Source organism: Scylla paramamosain, chromosome 19 (assembly GCF_035594125.1).
Source record: "Scylla paramamosain isolate STU-SP2022 chromosome 19, ASM3559412v1, whole genome shotgun sequence".
Classification (NCBI taxonomy): domain Eukaryota; kingdom Metazoa; phylum Arthropoda; class Malacostraca; order Decapoda; family Portunidae; genus Scylla; species Scylla paramamosain.
The window spans coordinates 13,728,642-13,754,599 of NC_087169.1; the positions used below are offsets into that span (position 1 = coordinate 13,728,642).

General features: G+C 47.7%; 1 protein-coding gene across 6 annotated transcripts in view; it reads left to right on the forward strand.

Moving 5' to 3' along the window:
• Window positions 1-25,314, forward strand: part of LOC135109673 (SRSF protein kinase 1-like) — a 117,539-nt gene extending 92,225 nt beyond the window's left edge. Inside the window, exons 1-12 of one of the 6 annotated variants that reach the window (XM_064021207.1) lie at window positions 5,823-7,677; window positions 8,626-8,734; window positions 16,458-16,545; window positions 17,389-17,583; window positions 17,884-18,046; window positions 18,432-18,629; window positions 18,759-19,145; window positions 19,940-20,107; window positions 20,445-20,474; window positions 20,824-21,182; window positions 21,652-21,814; window positions 22,626-25,314. In XM_064021207.1, coding sequence (XP_063877277.1) covers window positions 6,450-7,677; window positions 8,626-8,734; window positions 16,458-16,545; window positions 17,389-17,583; window positions 17,884-18,046; window positions 18,432-18,629; window positions 18,759-19,145; window positions 19,940-20,107; window positions 20,445-20,474; window positions 20,824-21,182; window positions 21,652-21,814; window positions 22,626-22,810 — 3,273 coding nt within the window. In that variant the 5' untranslated portion in view covers window positions 5,823-6,449 and the 3' untranslated portion in view covers window positions 22,811-25,314. Of the gene's footprint in view, window positions 1-5,822; window positions 7,678-8,625; window positions 8,735-16,457; window positions 16,546-17,388; window positions 17,584-17,883; window positions 18,047-18,431; window positions 18,630-18,758; window positions 19,146-19,939; window positions 20,108-20,444; window positions 20,475-20,823; window positions 21,183-21,651; window positions 21,815-22,625 lie in introns of those variants that run through there. The other 5 variants (XM_064021205.1, XM_064021203.1, XM_064021206.1 and 2 more) reach the window with 5 other exon arrangements.
• Window positions 25,315-25,958: the final 644 nt, after the last annotated feature.

Below are 25,958 nucleotides of genomic sequence, written 5' to 3' on the forward strand. Positions count from 1 at the left end.
TCTCCCTTTAAATACCTTAATAATATTTCCCTATTCCTCCATACCTCCCCAGTACACCTATATTGAACCCCACCCCTCGTTGTTTTTCTCCCCGCACCATCCCCTCAGGTACCTTTGTATTCCCCCCAGTGCACCTTTGGTTACACCTGTACACACCTGACCCTTTCAACCCTTCCTCCCTCTCCGCAAACATAACGTACACTCACATTTTTGAGGAACTGTGATTTCTTTCATCTATCAGCACCTGTTGTGTACCGCTCATTCACCCACACACCTGCCGACATGTGTGTTAATTGCTGTTATTTGTTGCTCTTTGCACACCTGTCATGGCGGTAGTGTGGATTGTGAGTACCTGGGTGTTCGTGGGAATTACCTGTCCTTCACTCACCTGTTGCTACACACACACACACACACACACACACACACACACACACACACACACACACACACACACACACACACACACACACACACACACACACACACACACACACACTGATTTATGCACACACACGCTGAAATTCATATGAACATATGTTTTTTTTATTTTCTATTTTTATTTATTTATTTATTTATTTATTTATTTATTTATTTATTCATTTATTTATTTTTTTATGTATACAGTTAAACTCCACTTCCGTGACCATCATTATTACACAGCTGCCCTTCATCACCGCTAATTCTGACAGTTATTTTGTACACACACACACACACACAAACACACACAATGAAACATAATTTGACCTTGCCTTACCTCACCTCACCTCACCTCACCTCACCTCACCTCACCTCACCTGATCTCACCTTCCCTCACTTGACATAACCTTACCTTACATAACCTAACCTAATCTAACCTAATCTAACCTCATCTTATCTTAACCAGTCCTTACCTCACCTCATCTTACCTACCTTTAGCTTACCTAACCTTACATAACCTAACCTAATCTAATCTTAACCCCACTTAACTTAAACTCACATAACTTAATCCTACTTTATCTTACATTACCAAACTTTAGCAAACATTATTACGAGCACCCGATTAATCAGTTAGCTAACACAAAGCAGTTCAGAATATCTACGTGTTCAAAATACCCTAGAGAGTGAGGGAGGGAGAGAAAAGGTCCCCAGGCAGTGAAGGTTAGAGTTGAATAGAAGAATGAGAAGCGGAGATAAAGAGAAGATGAGGGAGGAAGGAGAGATGCAGTAGATAAAGATGAAGTAATTGATGGTAGGCAAGGAGAGAGAAATTGAGGAGGAGGAGGAGGAGGAGACGGATGTGAATATGGAAGAGGAGGAGGAGCTGCAACTAAAGATGGAGAAATTAATTGGAGATAGGGAGAGAAGAGGAGGAAGAGTAATAAATAAAGAATTCTTAATAGACAGACAGAGAGAGAGAGAGAGAGAGAGAGAGAGAGAGAGAGAGAGAGAGAGAGAGAGAGAGAGAGAGAGAGAGAGAGAGAGAGAGACGAAGGTGAAAGACAAGGTAGTATGAATATGAAGGAGTAAGAGGATGAGCAATAACTAAAGATGGAGGCATTAGTAGCAGACAGAGAGAGAGAGAAAAGTGAGGAAGATAGGTGTGGATATGGAGGAGAGGGGAGGTGCAGTAGGTAAAAATGGAGGAATTAATAGAAGACAGAGAGAAGTGAAGATGGAGAAGACAGTGTGAAGACAGAGGAAAGGTGGAATAGGCAAAGATGGAGGAATTATAGTAGACAGGGAGAGAGGAGAATGAAGGAGGTGGAGGTGAATAACATGAAGAGGGAGGTTCATTATCTAGAGGTGAGAGAGAGAGAGAGAGAGAGTAATGAAGGCGAATGATATTGAGAAGGAGGTTCATTAGCTAAAGATGAAGGAACCGATGATGAAATTGATAGAAAGGCGATACAGAACACCGTGTAATTTCAAAGATGTTTAGTGATGAGAGTTACGTAGAGGAGGAAAGAAGGAAGAGAAGAGAGAATGAGAAAAAATAGAGTAAAAGATGAGAGGATGTCCTAGAGGAAGAGCCTAAGAGGAGAGACCGAGAAAAGGAGGAGAAAGATGGAAGAGGAGGTAGTGATAGAGGAGGAAAAGGTGAATGAGGAGACAAGAAGAGTCCGTAGGAGTGCAAGAATCCCTCACCTTCCCTCACAACGACCTCATTCACCAGCCATAGTTCCTTAGAGAGAGAGAGAGAGAGAGAGAGAGAGAGAGAGAGAGAGAGAGAGAGAGAGAGAGAGAGAGAGAGAGAGAGAGAGAGAGAGAGAGAGAGAGAGGACTAGCTGTAAAGGTCATGCTGCTGTGACTACTTCCCGAAATATCACTCCCATCCACGTCACTTCTTCCACCCACACTTCGCCACACCACCGCTCCACTCACACACTCCACATTCTTCCACTTTTCATTCCACCTTCCATATAATCAAGCTCCTCATTTCGCATCTTCCTTTACTCCACTGCCTGTATTTCTTAAGTTTCCACTTTTGCTCCACTCCATTGCTCCGTTACTGGCTCCTGCTCCCCACCTCCTCCACACCCACAAATCGGCACCTCTCCCGCCCGAAATAGAATAGAGGGGCTGCCGGAGTTAGAAATAGTAGGCAAGTTGCAGGTTTAGCCAAACACACACACACACACACACACACACACACACACACACACACACACACACACACACACACACACACACACACACACACACACACACACACACACACACACACACACACACACACAGGACAGCGCCTCTCCCGTGTTGAGTGTTGAGTGTTAATTAAGCAGAAGCTCACCTGTGTGAGTCCCTGAGCCCGTTCCTCACATCTATTAATAACGCGAGCCAGGCGTATATCCACTAGGGCTGTTTTACCTTCAGACTACCCCCAACATCTGCTCCTCAGGTCAGAAGCCTCAGGTACTCACGTCGAATTAAGAGTAGCTGGAATAATTTAATAATATAATAGAAGCTGGGAAACGTTTTAATTGGGCTTTTGGGTCGCTTTGAGCCAGGTAATGAGGTGGCTGGGGCGTGGGGAAGCTGTGGCCTGCTTATATAATGCTTTGACCTCGCAGGCACCGTGGCCTGCAGCTCATTACAGGTCACTGATATGGTTGACTTGTGCTTTGACCTCTCTTGACCTTGAGCTGCCCGTCTCTCCCCTTCCATCCTCCCCCCCATGGCCCTCCCGGTGGTGCAGGTTGTCGTAATCATCAGCATTAAGTCGTATTTTAAAACCTGTATCCATCCCAAGAAGGGCAGGAAGTGCAGAGGTACGCACGCCCAAACTGACCACCTCGTGAGCTGCCTAGAGACAGACGAATAATTGCAACCCCGCCTCGCCTCGCCCTGCTGATAAGGCGCTGATAGCGAGGGCTTATGCCAAGTGTAGTCAGCAACAAGCCGCTACTTAATCACTGGGTGGAGGAGATAACTCGATACTATCACTGCGGCGTCAATTATTATCACTCACAAGGCGGCCGCCAACCAGCACGCCTCGCCCAGGCCGCTAAGAGGAGTCACCAGGGTCTATCAGTGGGGAGCATCAGCCACACACGCCCGCGAGCCATCCAGCCAGCCAGGAAGGCGACGTCATGGACAGGCTAAAAAAAAAAAAGTTCCAGTCTATACAGGTCTGCCTGGTGACTGTGTGGTAGGGGAGGGGGGAGGGAGTGAGAGGCCCCACAACTGGGTTTATCCTCAGCTGAGCCATGAGGTCTTGCCCTGCCTGGCGTCACTCACCCAACCAAATCCTTAAGTGACGTCAAGAAGCAAATCACTCACGCACGTCTTGCCGCGGCAGATGAGGCGCGGCAGGCACTCAGATAGGCTTAGCATGGCTGGGCCCTAGGGACGTTCTTCACGGCGCGCCGCAGACAGGGACGAATCAATGAGCGAGTGCTTCAAGGACAGTGACGAACCTTGAGGCGAATAAGAACACTCGCCTCACTCTTGTAATAATAATAATCATTTGTTTTATTAAGCTGACATTTCGATAATAGCAGTAATAATAATAATAATAATAATAATAATAATAATAATAATAATAATAATAATAATAATAATAATAATAATTGTCTGTGTGTCTGCAGTGTACAGAGTTGCCACCAAAGACCTTTGTGTGTGTGTGTGTGTGTGTGTGTGTGTGTGTGTGTGTGTGTGTGTGTGTGTGTGTGTGTGTGTGTGTGTGTGTGCGCGCGCGCGCGCGCCTCCACGCCACGGTGCACCAGCCTACTTGTCTTACAGGTCGTGTTGCCCCGCGGCGTGGCGGGGCTCGGCGGCCTCGCGGCTCCGTTACGCCCTCGGTACGGCACTGCTTGCTTCCCGCCCCGCGACGTGTTATGCTGTTCAGCTATTTATACTCATACTGTTACTGTTTATCGCGTTTGTTTGTGTGTGGGGACGTTTGCCTTGCCAGCGCATCCCCGGCAACCCCCACCTCTGTTGGGGAGACGGGTGGGGGGCGGGGCTCAGGACGAAAGGGGAGGTAGGAGTTAACCTCCCCTCGCCTCTTCTCCTCCCCGCTCTTCATCCCTTGAGGTATTGTTAAACCAGAAGCCGTATTGGACGTCCCTCTTTTCTCTTTCTTTATTTTCTCCTCCTCCATCCCTTCATTCCTCGCCACCCCACCCCACCCTCACTCCCGCGACCCACATATGCAGCACCCCATGACCTCCACCACGCTAATCTAAGAACGCCACCAACACAATACGCAGGCTTAATGTCGCTTGACTCAGAACACGACTATTCTGAGTTCAAACTTCGGTGATGTACGAATAGAAAATTACAAACAACGTGGTCTTTTACGGTTTACTTCAATGTAGAGAATTCAGATTTTACGTGTTATTATAAATCCAGTGTAAGCTTCCGTGCACATCAAATACTGCTTACTGATGCGTCCCTGTGACCACCTGTGTTCTGTAAGACTTCTAAGGGATGACCAGGGAGATAAGATCTTGTCTCCGTCATAATCAGGTGAAAAACAAGCCCATACAGGTCTATCTCTCGCATCTGCATGTCAGTGAGAGTCACATGTGTATTGCCGCTAATCTCCCCATCTCTGTATCAAAGGCATCACCAACAGCCTTGTTATTTTGCTTGTTTTAGAAAAGGAAGGGGAAAAAAAATAACATCACAGCAAAATATTGAGACTTTTCTGCTTTTTTCCCCGGTTTTTTTTAACATACGAAATCGAACGAAACGGATACGAATATATATATATGTATATATATATATATATATATATATATATATATATATATATATATATATATATATATATATATATATATATATATATATATATATATATATATATATATATATATATATCTTTAGGATACGTGTGGGCAGGAATATGTTTGCGACGGTGGTGAAGGGGGGAGGGAGGGAGGGAAGGAAGAGGGCGCCCGGAAAAGGAGGCCTCTATTTTGATAACATGGATAGCGGGGCTTGTTTTGGCTTTGACAGTCCTATTCTGTGTGTGTGTGTGTGTGTGTGTGTGTGTGTGTGTGTGTGTGTGTGTGTGTGTGAGCGAGAGTGAGAGAGAGAGAGAGAGAGAGAGAGAGAGAGAGAGAGAGAGAGAGAGAGAGAGAGAGAGAGAGAGAGAGAGAGAGAGAGAGAGAGGGGGGGGGGTTAAGCAGGTTAAAGAAGACCCTGATGAGAGGGACCTGTAGCTGGTTAGGTAGAGAAGGAGGGACGACTTCGGGTGCTGCCTACACACACACACACACACACACACACACACACACACACACACACACACACACACACACACACACACACACACACACACACACACACACACACACACACAGCCGGATGAAAGCCAGCTTATTCTTGAAAGCAGACCTTCCCAAATACCGCCACCTGGCCGGGCACAGAACCTGCACCACCTGGCGGGTACCTGAGCACGTCATCCGGCCGCTGAGGCGATGGTCGTATAATGGTGACAACAGCGACAAATAACAGTGAAGGAGTAGCAGTCATAGTGACGCACCGAATAGTGCGGGGGACACAGGATGGGCTGCACGCGTGGAGGAGGACAGGGCAGGATGGGGGACGCTTGAATGATGGTCGCCCTATGAGGTGTGTTGTACTCCGAAGAGTGAGTGACGCCTGGAGGAATATCTTGCCCTACTCCCCGCCTGTTGCTGCGTGGCGCCGCTGGGGGCGCTGTGTCCAGGGGATGGCTCAGCTGGCTTTATCACGGACGCGGCAGAGCGAGGCGGACAGGGCGGGAATAGTTCGCCTCTCTGAGCGCTACTGTGACCTTCGTAAATTGACTTAGAGAAGTGGAAAATGTGGGACGGGAGTGAACCCCTACCAGGTCAGCGGTGACGCGCGCCTCAGTATCGTGCAAGCCGGTCGTCGACAGGGCCGCTTGTCACCATGTCCAAGATGCGGCGCCCCCGTCCCGTCCTGCAGGCTGTTTGTACCGTGAAGAACAGTGCATCAAGTGACCCGTCCTCATTATGAGCAGCTCCAGAGGAGGGCGGCCGACCCAGGCGTCCCGCCACACGCGTCCCAGCCGCCGCTCCTCAGCCTCTCCTTCAGGCAAACTCCGTCCTTCTCACTCTGCCGGCAAGGGCAGTGCCGGGTCGGGTGTGAATAGCAGCGGGAACTTCAGTGCCAAGGCCAGCGTGTCGAGCGGGTCAGACCCCAGTGTGAGTGCCGTGAACAGCCCCGCCGCCAGGAGGTCCCCAGCTGGCCTCGCGTCCCATCAGGTGACAGGGTCCCCCCAGAAAACAGTGAAGGCGCCCTCCAGCCCTTCTCCCGAACTGAAAATCAGCACCTCCATGAAGGCACAGGCTCTGGCCCAGCAGCGGCGCGCTCGCCTGCAGGCACAAGAAGAAAAGGCACATGCGTCGCCTCAGCAGAGCAGCAGCAAGCAGCGGCCCAAGCGGCACATGTTGCAGCACCAGGGCAGCTCTTCAGACTTAAGCAAAAGTCGCAGCGTGTCGCCGGACAGCCAGCGCGTGCCAGCCCTCCACAGGAGCGAGTTGGAAAGCTCCAGTGACCAGAGCCGTAGTTCCACCCCAGATTGCTTGCGACAGCAGTGCCGCCGCCGCCTGGTGAAGCAGAGCAGCTCCAGTGATGATCCCTGCTCGGAAAGGTTTGACATCCTGTGGCGGCTGCGCCCAGATGAGTTCAGGAAGGAGTCTCCGCTAGCGGGCATTCCGAGAAACACTGCGTCGGCTCTCAAGCAGCACAGACTGAACGGCACGGGGCGGCAGTACAGCCTGGACAGTGTCCTCGCATCCCCGGAGGCGCCGCAGCTGTCCCTCAAGTCGATGCTTAGTTTGTGTCGGAACAGCGGCGGCGACAAACGCGGCTCAAAACTCAAACGACAGAAGGAAGTGTGTGTGGAGGAGGAGGGTGATGCAGAGGTGCCGGAGCCAGGCGGGAGAGGTGCGTGGCCCTCCCTCACCGTCACACACTCCTCTCCTGTAGACTCCGCCCCCTCCAGCCCCGCGACGAGCACGGGCCGTAATAAGTTGCAGGTTAAGTCACATTCCTTGGACCGTGATAAAGACAATGACTGGGAGAGTGAGCTGCTGCAGGTGTTGGATGCTAACGCCGTCTCGGCCAGCAGCTCTCCCTGCACCACGCCGGACGGCCGCCGCCCCAGCCTCCTCCGTCGCCTCAAGTCATTATCCAGAGTGTCGCGACAGAAGGGCGTCAACGACGACTACGGCAAAGGTAAACACACTCCGGGGACACGTCAGCGGGCGGTGCTGCTGGGGGAAGACCCGAAAGACGGCCAGTGCGTGCTGCTCGCCGCGAGACAGAGTGTCAGCCTCGGGAGTCATTCCCCCTGAACTCTTCCCCCCTCTCCCCCCGAGTGCCGCCCATACCTCCTCCCTTCTCGCCTCCTGGCAGGTGCTTCCCTCTATGTGTGCCAGCAACGCTGTGTCCCAGGCCCCGCCAGCGCTGTGCGGGGAGCCATTCTCGCTGTGCACTGCCTCAGTCCCATTGGCACGGTCATGGTTCTTCCTCTTTTCACTGCCCCACCGAGGGTCCGCCGTTGCCATCGTCATTCTTACAGACTCACTCCTCCCCTCTCCTCATAACAATTGGCCACGCCCTCACTCACCCCAAAGTGTCGCGCTGCCATTATTTACCGCCCTGCAGGCCGGGCAGGCGGGACCACAAATCAGGGTTCGCTGCGAGGCACACAACTTCAGGATAGCGAGCGAGTTGAATGCTACACTTAGGATGATTATTTTAGTGAAGGAAAATGTAGGTGAGGGAGGAGGGGAGGAGAGGAGTCGCATTCATTGGTTTAAGTGGGTGTTGCAGACAGGTCTGACCCAGTCCATCCCCTCCCTCCCTGACTCAATTTGGCGTCACTCTTTCTCTCTCCCCTCTCCTCGACACACCCTCCACTCTCCCCTTTCTTTCTATCGCGACAATTTCCCAGAATCTTGAGTACACACAATTTAAATAAAAAAGAATAGCCCGTCACTTCACAACTAGAGTGAAGATGCACTTATCAAATGTGTGTGTGTGTGTGTGTGTGTGTGTGTGTGTGTGTGTGAGAGAGAGAGAGAGAGAGAGAGAGAGAGAGAGAGAGAGAGAGAGAGAGAGAGAGAGAGAGAGAGAGAGAGAGAGAGAGAGAGAGAGAGGTAACCTGGTGTTGTGTTTCAGGTGGCTACCATCCCGTCAAGATCGGTGACCTCTTCTACAACAGGTACCACGTGATCCGCAAGTTGGGCTGGGGACACTTCTCCACCGTGTGGCTCTGCTGGGACCTGCAGTGAGTAGTGATGGGGGCAGTGATGTGGTTGTTTTGTTTCTCCCGGGAACAGTTTCGAATTTGTGGATGATGGTAACAGATGTTAAGTTTGAAGTGTTGAGGAGCTGCTTTGTGTTAATTAAGTGGTCTTGTGGTGCAGTTTCCTTTTATGTTTTTGTATCTTGTAAAAACAATGGATAGAGATCATATATATAAATAGTTACAGTAATGACAAATAATTAAACTACATTACATTAGATCTACGATATAAAAAGTACTTATATTAACTTGTACAGCAGTTCGTAAATTTAATAAAGTAGTAAGTGCTTGCCACGGGACTAAGACTTTTTGGTTGTTTACTGTGGGACAAAAATGTTTTTACTAAATTCACTACAATCTCATGAAAGTATTTGGATCCGTCCCGGATTTAGTCTTCGTTCGTTATTTGTTTGTTGCCTACACTTTTGTCGTAATTGTTCGCTTACATTATAAGAATTCCATCCCTTTTCCATGCTTTATTTCTTATTCAGTTCAATTTGTGATACTTTTTTTGAGAGTAGAGGTGAATGACACGCTATTTTGGCATCTCTCTCTCTCTCTCTCTCTCTCTCTCTCTCTCTCTCTCTCTCTCTCTCTCTCTCTCTCTCTCTCTCTCTCTCTCTCTCTCTCTCTCTCTCTCTCAATCAGTGGCACGTTGTGGCAGACAGCTTGGCAAGGATGGGCAGTGTCAAAACCTGCATGCTTCATAATGTGCCAGGCAACTATTGGGGCACGGCAGCTCAGCCTCATTATGTTGTTTCACCATCACCACCACCACCACCACCACCACTGGCATCATCATCATCATCATCATCATCATCATCATCATCATCATCCTCCTCCTCCTCCTCCTCCTCCTCCTCCTCCTCCTCCTCCTCCTCCTCCTCCTCCTCCTCCTCCTCCTCCTCCTCCTCCTCCTCCTCCTCCTCCTCCTCCTCCTCCTCCTCCTTGTTCGACTCTTGACCAGCAGGGGCACAGGAAACGCAGGTAACAGTGCAGGTGTTTATTCACAGAAGGTGTGAACAGAAGGCTGGAGGTAGGTGATCTCCCGGCGCCAGGCCGCGCACTTCAACTTAACACTTATGACTGAAGCCTAGCTCGTTCACTCATACACGTATTCATGCCTCACACAAGTCTCGCTCATTCACTCGTTCACACAACTAGCTAACAACCACACACCTCCCCCGAGACATAAGGAAGATTCCTTATCTTTGTTATGGCTACCGTAACACATGAAACAAAGTTACAATGATTGAAGTACAGAAAACACGGTACATATACACAAAACAAACACAGCGTACAATGAACACGTACGACTAATCGTAGGTGCTACGGTGCCACCGCACCTGCAGTCGTCTCGGCTCCCTACGCTGTCGGCTGCTTCGACGCTCTGGTTGCTCTCGGCCACGGTGTACCCCGTTACCCTGATGCTCCGGGCTGCCGGGATGGTGGTGTTCCTCGTGACCCTGATGCTGAAGCGCTGCACCGCCATGAGCGGTGTGCTGCTCGACAGGAAGGGGAGCAAGAGGTCTGTGTGGGCGTAGGTGTCTTCTATTACGCCACATCACGCGACCGCTGCCCATCTTGATGAGGTAGTCTCTCCTTCGCCCAACAGCCACGATGACACCCAGGCGATCCCAGAGGCCTGTCGTGTGATCTTGAACGTCGACGTGGCCACCGAGGTGCAGGAGAGGAAGAGTACGGGCGGACGCGTCGTGGCGAAGTTTCGCTTTCTTCCTCAGTCGCTCTGCCTTGGCGTCGCACTCATCAGCAGCGCGCTGCCACTGCTGAGCGTATGAGCGATGATGAGCCGGGACACAGGACCTCATAGGATGACCGAAGAGGACTTGTGCTGGTGATCGCCCTTCCGCCCTCGGAGTGTTGCGCAGTTCCAGCAACCCGCGAGCGAACGCATCCTCGTCCAGGTGTCCCTGCTGTGTGGTCGTGAGGATCAGCTTCTTCACGGACTTGACCGCTGCCTCGGCGTGACCATTGGAGCGTGGATAATGAGGTGAAGATACACGATGCTCCACCCCCCATCGAGCCAGGAAGCGCCGTACCGATGAAGAAGTGAACTGCGGTCCACCGTCAGTCCTCAGGAGAACAGGCACGCCCGTGTCGGCGAACACACCCCGAAGGACACGAACGAGCTGATCAGCCGATGCTGGACGTGAGCATGCAGACACGTGAGGCCACCCAGACAAGCGATCTACATACACGAGGTATGTACGGCCTGCTGCGTGGAAGTAGTCTGCAGAAACTGACTCAAACACCCTGCTGGGTGTGTCCGTGTCCTGCCAGAGAGGTTCGTTGGCTTGGCTTGGTAGGAGTGGACGGCATAGTGAGCATCCAGAAACGACGTTCTCAACGTCTCTGTCCATACCAGGCCAGTACACCGTTTGTCGGGCCCGTCGCTTGGTGCGCTCCATCCCCTGATGACTGTCATGGAGTCGCTCTAGTGTTTCTCGGCGGAGGCTGTGAGGAATAAGAAGCCTCGGCCCGTAAACCACCAGGTCGTCGTCTACGGCCAGCAGACTGCGCACCGGCCAGTACGTACGCAAGCGGTGATCGAGGTCGTGGCAATGATCAGGGAAGCCCTCGATGATGACGTTCTTGAGCAAGCAGTACTCCCCGTCTCTTGCTGCTGCGGCACGTACCATTTCCACAGTCTGATCCTGGAGTGGTGCTAAGCGGACGCCGTCCTCATTGGTGGCAGATAACGCTGAGATGACCGCTGAGTGGAGAGGGTCGAGGTCACCAGAAGTAGCAGCATCCTCTTCCTCCACTGGGTCCTGTACTGGAGCACGTGAGAGGGCGTCGGGCACACAGTGTGTCGATCCCTTTTGCCAGCTTGCTGTGAAAGAATACTGAGCAAGCTTCTCCCTCATGCGCTGCAGCCGCAGGTTCTCTATTTCTCCCAACAACTTGCTATTGAGGAGAGGTATCAGCGGGCGGTGGTCGAGCACTAGATCGAAGTGAGGGAGTCCTTTCAGGTAGGTGCCACATTTCCTGACTGCCCAGACGATTGCAGCCATTTCCAACTCTATTACTGCATAGCGGCTCTCTGTGTCTGTAACAAATCTTGACCCGCATTGCACCATCTTCCACTGGTCACTGTGCTTCTGCAGGAGAACGAATCCAAATCCGTGCATCCTTGAGGCGTCAGTCTGTAGCATCGTTGGTAATGATGGGTCGAAGTATGCCAAGACAGGTGGGCTGACGAGACACTGTTTCACCTTCTCAAACGCCTCTTCATGGTTAGGAGACCAGCACCAACTGTTCTTCGGGCGTAAGAGAACTCTGAGGGGTTGTGCAGCTGCAGCCACAGCAGGAGAAAAGCTTCCAAGCTGGTTTGTAAGACCCATGAATGATCGTAAGTCGGTGATGTGCTGTGGTCGTGGGAAGTCAGAGATTGCCTTAACTTTCTTTGAGTCTGTCGTGTAGCCTTGTCCAGAAACAGAGTAACCACAGTAATCTACCACTCTTTCCGCGAATGTAAACTTCTGTGGGTTGAGAGTGATGCCGTGCTGGTCACACCGCCGCACAATCTGAATGACATGGGCTAAGTGCGCACTGTAGGTGGAGTCATAGGCCAGGATGTCGTCCACGATCTTGATGGTGTTAGGTATGTCGCCGAGAGCTTGGTCTCCTCGACGGTTATACTCGTCTCCAGACGAGACGAGACCCATAACCGCTCGCCGAAACTTGTACCGACCCCAAGGTGTTATGAAGCAGGTTAAATCCTGGTCTTCTTCTCTAATGGGGACTTGAAAATACCCCATCTTGGCATCAAGAGTGGTGAACCAAACTGCTCCGGTCCCGATCGAGGCGATGGCGTCATGAGGTGAGCGCACTGGATACACGGGCCTCTTCACGTAACGGTTGAGTCGTGTCAGGTCAACACACAGCCTTACACCAGATGTCTTTTTTGGGACAGGCACGATGGGGTGGCACCATGCCGTAGGGTAGTCCACACTCTCGATGATTCCCTTGTTAAGCAGCTCTTCCAACTGGCTCTTAATTTCTTCACGCCAATTGTAAGGGATTGTACGAGATGCTGTTACGGCGAAGGGTCGAGCGTCGTCTGTCAACTCGATGGCCATGGATCCACCAGCCATTGCACGTAAACCTTCCTTTGCTTCGAAGACGCTGGGAAAGGCCTTGATCACAGCAGCAGCGTGCCCCGCACGCTGCTGCGGCGTTGGGTCGTAGGAATGAGGCCAGCTGATCACTTCTGTGGGCGTAGATAGAGGTGGCTGCGAGGCGGTCGGGTACTTGATGGAGCTGTTGCCGGTGTGCTGTTCTTCCCTGCGTAGCGGTCGGATTTGAGCCGGAAAATCTTCGGGGAGGATTCCGAGAGCGATGGAATCGTACCAGCTAAGCAGCGCCCCCTTCACCTCCTTCACCACGCTCACAACAGTCTCAGCTTCCCTGTCGCCCAGTTGCAAGTGCGACGAGAAAGTTCCTACACAGGTGAGGGGGTGATTACCGGCAGCATAAAGTCCATCACCATCAGCGGGCGCCAAGCTGGAGGGCGGGATTCCAAGGAGTGTTGCCGTGTCGAGGCCAATAACGGTCGTTTCGGCCCCAGAGTCAGGAGTCCACGTAATCTTGTCTCTTCCAGCGGGATGTGTGGCGGTAATGAGCACCTGGGGCGCAGGTCGTGCCGTCACCGTCTTTGTGTATACGCCTGATAAGAGCTGGTATACACTGGCACTGGCTCCCCGCCTCGGGCCTGCACCGCGATGAGGAGAGACAGTTGAGGAACTCCTCGAAGCTCCTCGTCGTTTCCTCACTGTCTGCTGACATACACTCGCAAAATGCCCTCTTTTCCCGCAGTTACGACACACTTTATCTATTGCCTGGCATCCCCTTTTGTCACTGCGACAATCTTTGCCACAACGATAACAGCCCGTGGGGCTTGAGCCCCCGAAACTGCCCTTCCTGTAGTTCGAGACAGCGTTCACACCATGGCTCGAAGAGTGAGAGCCGCCCCTTAGTACTGCACTACACTGGTTAGCGCTCTCTGATGCTCTGCAAATATCTATGGCGTTTTCAAGGGTGAGTTTCTTGTTTTCCAGCATGCGTTTCAGAGCCACTTCGTCTCGTGTCCCAACGACAATTCTGTCACGCAGCTGATGGTTTATGCACTGGTCGCAAAAGTCACAGAAATTGGCGATTTCCTTTACAGCACATAAAAAGTCGTCAAAACCTTCTTGCGTTTCTTGCACGCGGGAGTAGAAGTCTCTTCTATCCATGATGATGTTGCGCTGGCTTCGCAGGTACTCACACATTGCATCGAGGATGGTTCTTAACTCCGCGTCTCTCGGTAAGCTTATCCCGTAGCGAAGTGTACGGGTCCACTCGTCGTCTAGGACAGCAGCGAGTGCCGCCCTCTGCTCAGCCAGGGAGAGACAGTCTATCCTGGCGAGGGTTACGTATCCTTCAAACTTATGGCGCCACGTGTCGAACTCACGTAAAGATGCTGACGCCGTTAAGTGAGGAATGATGGTGGCGGACGTCGGGAACCTCGCGCCCTGGGTAGACGTGCTGCGGGCTGTGGTTTCGCCTTCATTGCTCGCCGTGGTGCGACTGGGAGCTTGTGTCCCCACTCTCTCCAGCAGCTGGGTTAAACGCTCCTCGCGAGCCTGACTCTGCTCCGACTGTCGCGCTAGCAGGGCAGCCAGCGCCTCCAACTGCTTCTCCATTCTGCGCCGTACCCACTGCAGCCTTGTCCTGATCCTACTCACTGCGCCATGTTCGACTCTTGACCAGCAGGGGCACAGGAAACGCAGGTAACAGTGCAGGTGTTTATTCACAGAAGGTGTGAACAGAAGGCTGGAGGTAGGTGATCTCCCGGCGCCAGGCCGCGCACTTCAACTTAACACTTATGACTGAAGCCTAGCTCGTTCACTCATACACGTATTCATGCCTCACACAAGTCTCGCTCATTCACTCGTTCACACAACTAGCTAACAACCACACACTCCTCCTCCTCATAACCACCACCACCTCAGTACCACCACCACCGCCACCACCACCATCCCAACAACAACAACAACACTATCATCACCACCCTCACCACCAGCATACCAACAACATCAACACTTATCAACACCACCACCACCACCACCAATACCATCATCATCATCATCATCATCATCATCATCATCATCATCATTGACCACTTCAGGACAAACATATCTCCCAGCTCTCTCCACTCACCTCACCCAGCTGCCCTTCTGCTCCAAGCTGCACTAAGAAAAACTGAACTTACTGCCACCAGTCTTGTTCTGTCATTTCTTCCTCACTTATTCAATTCCTTCATGTCAAAGAGCAGAGGATGGCCAACACAATCTCTTTTTTTCTTATTCGGGCCAAGGCTTGATTAATAATTGTGTTTGATATTTAATTAATGAAAGAGACTGGACAAAAATGATGGTCATGATGAATTTCAGTGCAGTTTCTTGTGCTTATTTTAATTTCCTCATGGTCAGTTTTAGAATATGTACGTTTACATTGTCACTGATTATTTTTCACCATCACGTGTTTTGATTGAGTAAAAGTATACGACAAGATGGCGTGTGAAATTATTCACATTAAGCGGAATGAAAGTAGGCATTATAGAGAGATTATTTTTCATCAGTGAATACTCATCAGATCATAATAGGATAATATTGCAAATGAACAGATTAATCTACTTTTTGATCCACATTTTTTATAAAGCACAACAGATGTAGGTATTGTGAGAGATTATTTTTCACCAGCATTTAGTCATCAGATCATAAGAGCATAAATATAACAAATGAGTGATCCACCTTTAGATCCTCCCTTCCATTACCCTGAGCTGTGACACACAAACACTCAGTATCAAGGCCTCTTACAGCAAATAATATGAACAAATCCTCATGCAGTAAATATAACCTAGCATTACCACCACCACCGTGCTTACTAGTGCCGGCAACACTTAGGCTTGATGGTTTTAATTCCCCAGCCCACTTTAGTTCAGTTAGTGTGGCTAGAGGAGAATGTTGGATGGCTGAGGTGGTGGCAGTGGTGGTGATGGTTGTAGTGGTGGTGGTGGTGGTGGTGGTGGTGGTGGTGGTGGTGGTGGTGGTGGACCTACCAAGATCTTGTGATGCTGCATTGCTTAATAGTATTCAGCACCTCAGTAATATTGATTGAAGTCTCTCTCTCTCTCTCTCTCTCTCTCTCTCTCTCTCTCTCTCTCTCTCTCTCTCTCTCTCTCTCTCTCTCTCTCTCTCTCTCTCTCTCTCTCTCTCTCTCTCTCTCTCTCTCTCTCTCTCTCTCTCTCTCTCTCTCTCTCTCTCTCTCTCTCTCTCTCTCTCTCTCTCTCTCTCTCTCTCTCTCTCTCTCTCTCTCTCTCTCTCTCTCTCTCTCTCTCTCTCTCTCAAGGAGGGCATCCATTTATGATTGCTTGACATTTACTCTGTAGGTCAGATTTCTACTTATGGTTTTAGGGATGTGTGTGTGTGTGTGTGTGTGTGTGTGTGTGTGTGTGTGTGTGTGTGTGTGTGTGTGTGTGTGTGTGTGTGTGTGTGTTTCCTGAAACTCCATTTTCATTCACCTCCACCTGATCCATTTGTTCCCTCCCTGGCATTTCCTGGTGTGCTTCCTTTCTTACTCTTGTCTCCACTCAACCATAGACTCCTGACCTTCATTAACAGAAAATTTTGTGTTGCAGAGCCAAGAGGTTTGTGGCTCTCAAGGTGGTGAAGAGTGCTGCTCACTACACTGAGACAGCGCTTGATGAAATAAAGTTACTGAAATGTGTAAGTGTTTCCAGAGACATTTGCTGATTGCTTTGGGCTTTACTTGCTCTGATGCACCATTAGGGCCGTCATTCAGACCAGTGTCATTAAGTCCTGGGTCATTCTTTGGTGATTGACCCACACTGGTTTTCCAGAGTTGTTCACACTGACACCTGTTGTTAGGGTGGTGAGACAGCTCTTACATTAAACTTTGAGTCTGCAACTTTTCTTGGAGATTATATAATGTTAAATATTTTGTAAGGATTAAGTAAGGCAAGTGGGTGTCTTTCAAACAGCTATCAAATCTCTTCAGTTGTTTGACAATTCTTTTGGCAATATTAGTGTTGGTGCAAATTGTTGTGCTCCATAATGCAAGTTACTGATATTGGAAAATTTGTGAAACCTGCAAATTATTACCACATTCATTCTCACATTATATTGAAGAATTTCATACTGGAAATGTATTAGAATATAATACATGAGTAGATTTTATAATAGATTTTGTATCAAGTATATATATGATTATTTCTTTCTTATTTTATATAGAACTCTGTAGAAAAAACACAAGTGCAGACAGGCTTAGAATTTCTTGTGATTTAAAGAAATATTCACTGCAGAGCACATTACAACTGGAAAGAATACATTTTTAGGCTTTTACTTTGTGTGAAATCTGAATTCAGAAAAATATACAATAGGCCTTGTATTATCTGCAGAAGACTGGTAGGAAGTGGTTGACCTCAAAAACCCATTATTACTCTGCTGGATTGAGTTAGTGCTTTTTTGTAACCCTAGCTGGCACAGTAGCATCCTCTTATCATAACACCATAAATCAGTCAATCTCACTGCTCTTCTTCCCTCTTACAGGTTCGAGAATCAGATGAAAATGATCCAAAGCGTGACAAGACAGTTCAGTTGCTGGACGACTTCAAGATCAGCGGCGTTAATGGGACTCACGTGTGCATGGTGTTTGAGGTCCTGGGGCACAACCTCCTCAAGTTCATCATCCGCTCCAATTACCAGGGCATCCCCCTTGCTAATGTCAAGAGCATCACGCGACAGGTGAGTGACGCTGCAGAGGGTCATACACAACTAAAGCACCTCTCATTCGCCTGCTCCACACATTCTAACACTGAATCCTCCCTTCCCACAGCACATCATATATCTTTATCATTGTATATCTCATCTCATCTGTCATTCTCTAATCCACTGTAGATGTCACATGACCAGCATCTTTCAGTCAGCTACACCACACTAATCCTGAATCCTTTTCTGTCCAAGCATGTCTTTTCTCTTTTCTTTACATTTTCTCACCTCATCTGCCCTTCTTGAACCTTCTCTCATGTGTTGCCCCTCCCTCAGGTGCTGGAAGCTCTTGACTACTTACATACCAAGTGTCAGATCATCCATACTGACATCAAGCCAGAGAACATCTTGGTGTGTGTGGACGAGGCTTATATCCGCAAGTTGGCGTATGAAGCAACACAGTGGCAGAAGATGGGACTCAAGCTTCCTGGCTCCCTCGGTAGGTGATGCTGGCAGGGGAACATCATTGGACTTTAATTCTGGAAAGCTGTGCACTCATAGATTAATAGAAATACAAAATTCTTAGACAGGATAAATTATTGGTTGTCCAGAGTAGTGAATGAATAGAACACTAAGGATTTGTAGCCACAGATCCTGACTAGTGTGTGACTGGACATATGTGGCTAATTTTTCTTAGGCTTTATTCCTGTATCTCTGATTTCAGGTTTAATAATTGTTGTTTTAGTAACAATAAGATAAAAGTTAAATTGAATATATCATGAAAGTAGTCATCATACTGTCTGTTCATTACTGAGAGTCTTTTTATGTTCATATATGTATACTTGTTCAAACTAAGCAGCCACTTTCCTTTTCCATGCCTACAGTGAGCACAGCACCCAAGCACTACTCCCAGCCTGACCCTAACACAAAAATGTCAAAAAATAAGAAGAAAAAATTGAAGAAGAAGCAGAAAGCCAAGCAAGCACTGCTGGAGACACAGATGAGAGAACTGGAGGAAATGGAAGAGAAGGAGGCTCGACAGGCTCTGGAGGCTTGTGACATCACCACCACTAATACAACAGGTGAGGCTCTTGTACTAGAGGGTAGGTGAGGTGAGTGTAGCTTAAGGCAAGAATACAAGTGACTGGTGAGAAATATGCAATGAATGTGGTGTGTGGGCCTCAACACATGTACTTCTCTACTATGTCCAGTGTTGAGTAACGACTCCAGCCTGGAGGAGCCAAGCATTGAGATTCAGACCAATGGGCAGCAGCAACAGCAGCAGCAGCAGCAGCAGCAGCAGCAGCAGCAGCAGCAGCAGCAACAACAGCAGCAGCAGCATCAGCAGCAGCAACAGCAATATCAGAAGCAGAAGCAGATGCAAAGGCAACAGCAGCAGCAGCAGCAACAGCTGGAAAAGCAAAAGAGTCTGGAGGAGGTGCCTTCCAAAGCACAACAGGAGCAGCAGCCACTGTTGCTGCAGGAGGGTGAAGCAAAGCTGAGCCAGTCTCACCCTCAGCTGCACCCACCACCCCTAGACCAGCCCTGCCTCATCACCCCCACCCTCACCCTGGAGGAGGAGGCCCAACAGAAGCTGGGTAAGGCCTCCCCTCTGCTTGGTGTCTTTGCACTTTCTTGCACTGAGGCCTTTTTTCCCATGCTGTCTGTCCCATTCTCTAATGACCATTGTACCCTCCACCATGCCGTGTTTTACCTCTCCCTATGTTATGGCATGTTGTGTTGAGTTTTGCTGAGTTTCTGTTGTGTTGCCACTCAGACACTGCTGCCAAGGAGGTGTTTGCTGCACCTCTAGGCCCCAGTGTGAGTACCAGTTCCTCACTATGTGCTCATTGATTTCCTCACGAACTGCTACGGTATATGCTGAAGGTTTATTGGAAGATATATATTTTTTGTCTTATTATTATTTAAACTTGTACTGAGTGAAGAGGAGTCAGCAAAAAAAGTCATGGGTAAAATCAAACTTGCTTTAATACAGACTAATAGATGATTCAAAAGAGGAAACCTTGTGGCAGAAACTAGATATCAGGCTGAGGCAGGTATTATGGGTGACCGATACAGACACTTATCTTTTCCAGAATTTATTCATATTGCTGTAGAAATTTGTACAAGTATCACACTTTTCAAGATTTTTCTTGGGCAAGAAAGTTGTATATCATGTTCTTAGATTTTCAGTATTTTCTTAGTTAAGAAAGATTTATATTCTGCCCCTCATTGTTTCTCCTGCTCACCTCTGCACACATCAGGTTTGTATGTAATTATTCTTTTTATTCCATTTAAAAATCCATTTGTGTGTTTTGTGTGTGACTTACAGACTAATTCATGCCCTAGTTTTGAGCTGCATGACTAACAGCTGTTTTGTAATTGGCCACAGAACATCGCAAGAGTCTGGCTGAGATGTGTGAAGGTGATGTGCGTCCAGGAGGGGCTGTGGGGCTCACCCTTGACCCTCTCATGAATGGCCATGACTGCCCCAGACCAGTGCTGGGCCGTTCTGAGTCTGAAATCACTCCTGACATGAGACTTCCACCTGAGGATGAAGGTGCTGACATCTTATGAGCAGCAGTATTGATTTTACTTAGGCATAGAAGGGGGCTGTCTTCTCTCCTATTATGAATGTCTTGAATAGTTTGAATAGATAGATTTATATCCCCATTTCATAGAGCCGTTTGTTTTTTGCTTACGTTGTTGCTTCCATATCCAGTTTGAGCTTCTCCCCAAATAAACCCCCTGCTAACCACACTCCCCTAACCCCCTAACTCCTTGTGTTCAGAGGAATAGTTTTGATAGTACATTAGTTTCTAGGTGTGGACTTATTTTCAGTCATCCTATATGTTGACCTTTTTTTTTCACTCTACTAACAATTGTTTTTTCAATAGAGCCTTTGCATCCTCCTGCCTTGAAAAGCAGTAAGTCCAGAGATTTGTTTTAGGCTGTTTGCTCACTTTGTCTATGTGTCTCCTCACAATGTATATGTGGCTAATGAAACTGTAAACATTTTCTTATATTGTGCTGTATAATGATGATTATAATGTTAATAGAGGTATGAGAAATTTAGACAATGTTGAAAATATTGAATTATAATCTGGAAGAATCTCCCTCATAGAGATTTATGAGATAAGCTGCAAACATATGTAAGAATTTATGGGGTCTCATATGTAGGGGTTTATCAGAAGCCCCTCATATAGTCCAGGAATCCTGTTAAGTCCTTTTTTCTCCTCCAGATGATACTCATTTTTCCCACTCCACCACACACAGGTGACACCAAGGCCCTGAAACACCCGGTTTTCTTCTCAGACGGGGAGGAAATTGGCACCAACTTCACCAACTTCAATAGTGGCAACAGTGGTGGCGGTAGTGGCAACACTGGCAGTGGCGGCGGCAGCGGAGGGATGCGAAGGGTGGCCTCCTGTCCCGACCACAAATCCATCGACCATGTCCCAGATCCAGTCCACGAGGTGTGCGACATGAAGGTCAAGATTGCTGACCTGGGGAATGCCTGCTGGGTGGACCACCACTTCACAGAGGATATCCAGACCCGGCAGTACCGGTGTCTGGAGGTGCTGCTTGGGGCCGGTTATGGGGCCCCTGCTGATATCTGGAGCACTGCCTGCATGGTGAGGAACATGCCTCCCCCTCTTTTTTGCCTCCCATTTACACATAGCCAGATCTCTGTGTATATAAACTTTTAATTCAGGAATAACTTTGTCTCTTCATTATTTGTAAAATATAACTTTCATTCACAAAATAAGAATCTCAGAATTTTATCTCAGAATCACTGAAAATGCACTAAATGGAGCAAAACTGAATTCATTATTGATTCCAATTTGCAAAGATTTTAAGGTGCTTAATTAATTTTCAAATTGCAGTTCACCTGTGCTTTAATTTTAAATGACTTGAGCATAATTTTTCTCTTTACATAATTTTCTTATTTTCATTCTTGTCTTTACTTGGATATTCTTCTTTCTAGTTCCTCACTTACCTGTCATAGTTACCTGAGAGTTCAAATAAAAAATATCTGTTGTCATAGTTATTTTTGTACCTCAAGCTCCCTCCTTGTTGACGCCACCCTTGGTGCACCCTCAGGCCTTTGAGCTCGCCACAGGGGACTACCTGTTTGAGCCTCACAGCGGGACAGACTATACCCGGGACGAGGACCATCTCGCTCACATCATTGAGCTCCTCGGGAAGATTCCCCGCCACATAGCTCACTCTGGGAAATACTCCAAGGAATTTTTTGATAAGAAAGGTAAGACTGTGGTTGTGTGCTCTTTCTTACTGCAGTTTTTTCCACCACCAAGGAAGGAAAAGTATTACTATATAATTGAGTTAGGTATACAAATGCAATATGCCTGATTGGTGGAAAACTTTATTTATGATTTCCAAATTACCATTACTACTTGAATTTCCTTGTGCTTATCGCCACTTAACTGCATCCTGTTGCTTTTTTTTTTTTTATTTAAAGATATATTTATATTTTGTGAGTAATGCAGTGTATCTTTCCAAGTGTGTGTGTGTGTGTGTGTGTGTGTGTGTGTGTGTGTGTGTGCAAAGCACTATAATCATCATTGAAAGTGGATAAATCTGGTAAGGTTGCAGATCACACTTAATTTGAGTGGAAAGTGCTTGAGTGAGGTTAGGCAGCCTGGCCTCCACCATGGTGATGCTGCACCTCACATGTAGTGGAGTTCATTAACCATTTTGTGCTGTTCTAGCATTGTTACATGTTATGCTTTCTTGAGGTGTGTTGATTTTTTTTTAATAATCCTATTAATAAAGAATTTAATGGAGCAGTTTCCTAAAGATTTACCATGCTTATGTTTCTACATCTTGATTATTTTTTTATGACCATTATGCTCATGTTTTTTGTGTCATAATTTTTGTGTACCTACTATGGTTGTGTTTGTAACATCCTTTTACTTGCACATTATAATGATGTTTTTTATCTTGTATTATAGTTATGTTTCTAGATCATTATGGTTTTATATAACTTTAATCAGTTTGTCATGTTTCAATGTTTGTGATGATATTGCTTCTAATGATCTGTGCACTCCCTCCAGGTGACCTGAAGCATATCACCAAGCTCCGTCCCTGGGGCATGTTCGAGGTGCTCACAGAGAAGTATGAGTGGCCGGAGGAAGAGGCTCGAGCTTTTAGTGATTTTCTCACCCCCATGCTGGCATTTGATGCTTCTGAGAGGGCCACTGCTGGGGAATCTCTTAAACACCCATGGCTGAACTCATGAATGTGAGATGTGCTCCTGCTGCTCCCTCAGCCCTCTCTCTGGTAGCACACCTCACCACCAACACCCCGGCAGAATTTAGCGAATGCAGGGAGCAATTTAACCCGGACTCATTATTGACCACTCAAGTTCATGCAGATTATGGCGGCGTTAAGCATCAGGGCGGATACCAAAGATGTCTCCACAGAAGAGCAATGGTAGCAGCAGTGCTCCAAGCGGGTGGGCAGCATGGTGGCAGTGAGGGGCGGGGTGGTCAGCGGAGGCTAGGGTTGAGGGTGGCAGTGTATATACCAGGGGTCCCGATCAGGGTGACCAGCCCCGTTCTTGACCAGAAGTGCTTTGACTATTGATATTAAAAATTAATAATGATACTGGAGTGGATGTTACATATATATAAATATATATTTTTTTTGGTTCGTTCAGCTCTGATGATAAGCAAGAGACTGAAAGGAGGAACCAGCAATCTCTCAGCGCAAGTGTCTTATGAAGATGATGGTGTCCCAAGGCTCTGGTGTGGTTGTACATAATGACAGATGGTGGCTACTCCTCTACCAGTCCATGATAGTATATACTCCTGAGAGGGGATGAGGAGGAGAAATCGTGTGCTGGTAAGCCAGTTTAAACTGCTCAAACCACAAGTAATTGTAAGAAGAAGAGCAGAGGTACCATGGACAACTCTGCCTGTGATGTGACTAAAGCAACAAGATGACCCTTCAAAATACTACAGCAAGATCAACAGCTTCACTATTTTACTGGCACTGCTACAGGCTCGGGGACAACACAGGAAGAGAGCCAGGACCCCCCTCCCTCCCTGACGACCTGCAGTGTTGTGAGCCCGGGGACAGCTGGACGGCTCTTTTTCCAAGCATTCATTTCAGTAGTTATGTAAATATTGCACTTACTCATGGACGTTGGTTTCTCATCAGCCCTGAGGCAGATGCTGGGGACACTGCAAGTTGTGGAAAGAAGAAAAGAAGGAAGGAATCAAGGGAAGGTTTTGGCATGACAAACACTTGATACTGCGACTCCTCTCAAATTATCCACGTGAATTTGTTTTTTGTTCCACTATTATCCACACATTCATCTCATACTAGATTAGCCGCTTTACTTTTTTACCTAAAATAAATGCATGCAATGTTCTGGAGGCTACAGTGGAAGTTTTTAAGTTTTCATTAAATGGTTTTTAAAATTTTTAGATTTGGAGAAACAATGTCATTTTATGAATATATTCCTGATTTCAGAATTGATGAATGGGAGAGTTTTTTTTATCATTATTATTTTATTTTCTTATTTATTTATTTATTTTTTTTATTATTATTACAGCAGGAGATGCAGAATTGAACCATCAAATCTCAGAAAGACACCCAAGAACCAGGGCTGATGTTATGTATTGTATGAGTAGCCTCGTAGCCTGATTGCAATATTTTGTCCATCATTATAAAAGAGAAAAAATTGTATACTAAATGCAAGCCCTCCCATAGACTTGAGTAGAACCTTTTCCAGTTGGCTGTTTATCAAGTACAACCCTTTCCCTTCCCCTCCTTTTCCCCCCAACCCTCCTTCCCCCCTCACACAACTTTATAATTTATCCAGGTACAGCTTCATCCAGTTATAGCTCCCTTCTTCCCCACTCACCCAATACCTCCCGCCCGGTCTCCACTCCCTCTCTCCCAGTCTCCACCCCCACTCTCCCAGTCTCCACCCCCATCTCTCCCAGTCTCGACTCCCTCTCTCCCTGTTGTTTCATGGCTGTACATGGGCAGCAGGCATGACCCATTTACTTTGAGGCTACTAGGCTCTGTGTTTTCTGTATATTTAGCCACATTTATAAGATGTCATATGTATGGATGAATTATTACGGATATAATTTATTTTTACTCCATTTTAGACATGCACCGTTATTTTGTAGGTTATCTTTCCTTGTGAAAACAGGACTGTAGAGTTCATTTATGTCTATGCCCTCATGACTGTTCCACCAGCCAAAAGTGTTATCAACAGGCAAGTACTGTGATGCTGCTGCCTCCCCACCCACCCCTCACCCCCACCCCCATGTACTCCAGAGCCAGCCCTCTCTTGTCTGACCAGTGAGGGCTGCTGCCACTCAAGAGAGCAAGGGTGTAATGCCTGCCATGAGCCCTGGCCAAGGAGCAGTGTCAGGGGGCTGAGAGCTCCCCATGTTCCAGAGCACAGGGCCAGCACCTCATCCCAGTGTTGGCACTGACTGGAGGCACTGCTCTGGGGCCTTGGCAGCAAGAGGGCAGAGGTGGGGAGGCATGCACACAGTAATAGGTCGGCGGCCTCAACCCTGCTTATGGAGCATCTCCCATAATCAGGCTAACATTGTCTTATATTAAGATGTCTCTAACCTTGCCAGGGGTGCAGTAGGCCAACAAATTTTGTACAACATGCTAAGAATTTGGGCCTTACTGCTGTGGTAGACTTGTCCAATCCTATGTACAGCAGGCATAATGATACCAGTACTCTTGATAGTAAAGGTGAGCACACCACCCTGCGTCTCATTAACACAGGAAGGACAACAACCCTCTTGTCTGCTTAGGTAGGGTAACTCCCCCCTTTTTTTTTTATTTGTGTACTTTATCCTATTGAATTATGGAAGAAGTGCATTTTTCTTTTTAAACCTTTTGATACTGGCCTGTTTGTGATTTATCCTCTTCCATTGAAAATTCTGTAAGTATTGAGTGAGTACATACAGTTTCTTGTAAATGGGAAGTAAATCATAAAGGTGATGGCAAATTATTTTTGTTAGTGATGTGGCAAATCTGTTGTCTTTAAGACAGGAGCTTTCAGAATCACAACAATAGCAGTTGTCAACTCTGATTTGTTTCTTTTATACATTTTATCTGCATTGTTACTTGATGGACTCATGTAATTGCTAAATGTAAATTATTAAAAGATGGAGGAGGTAGGAACAGACGTGCAAGACTGCACAGCTGCTACAAAATTTGAGTTGGGTTTGTTTATTGATGTGTAAGGAAGAGAAACCTTTCCTGTACTCCTGTTCTCTGTTTTATTAATTTCTTCCACATTGTAGCAGTGGTGATGTACACACAAGGTACACAGGCAACATGGAGATCATCCATCACTGTTATAAGTTTCACCACAAAAGCTAAATGCATCACACTATGGTGGT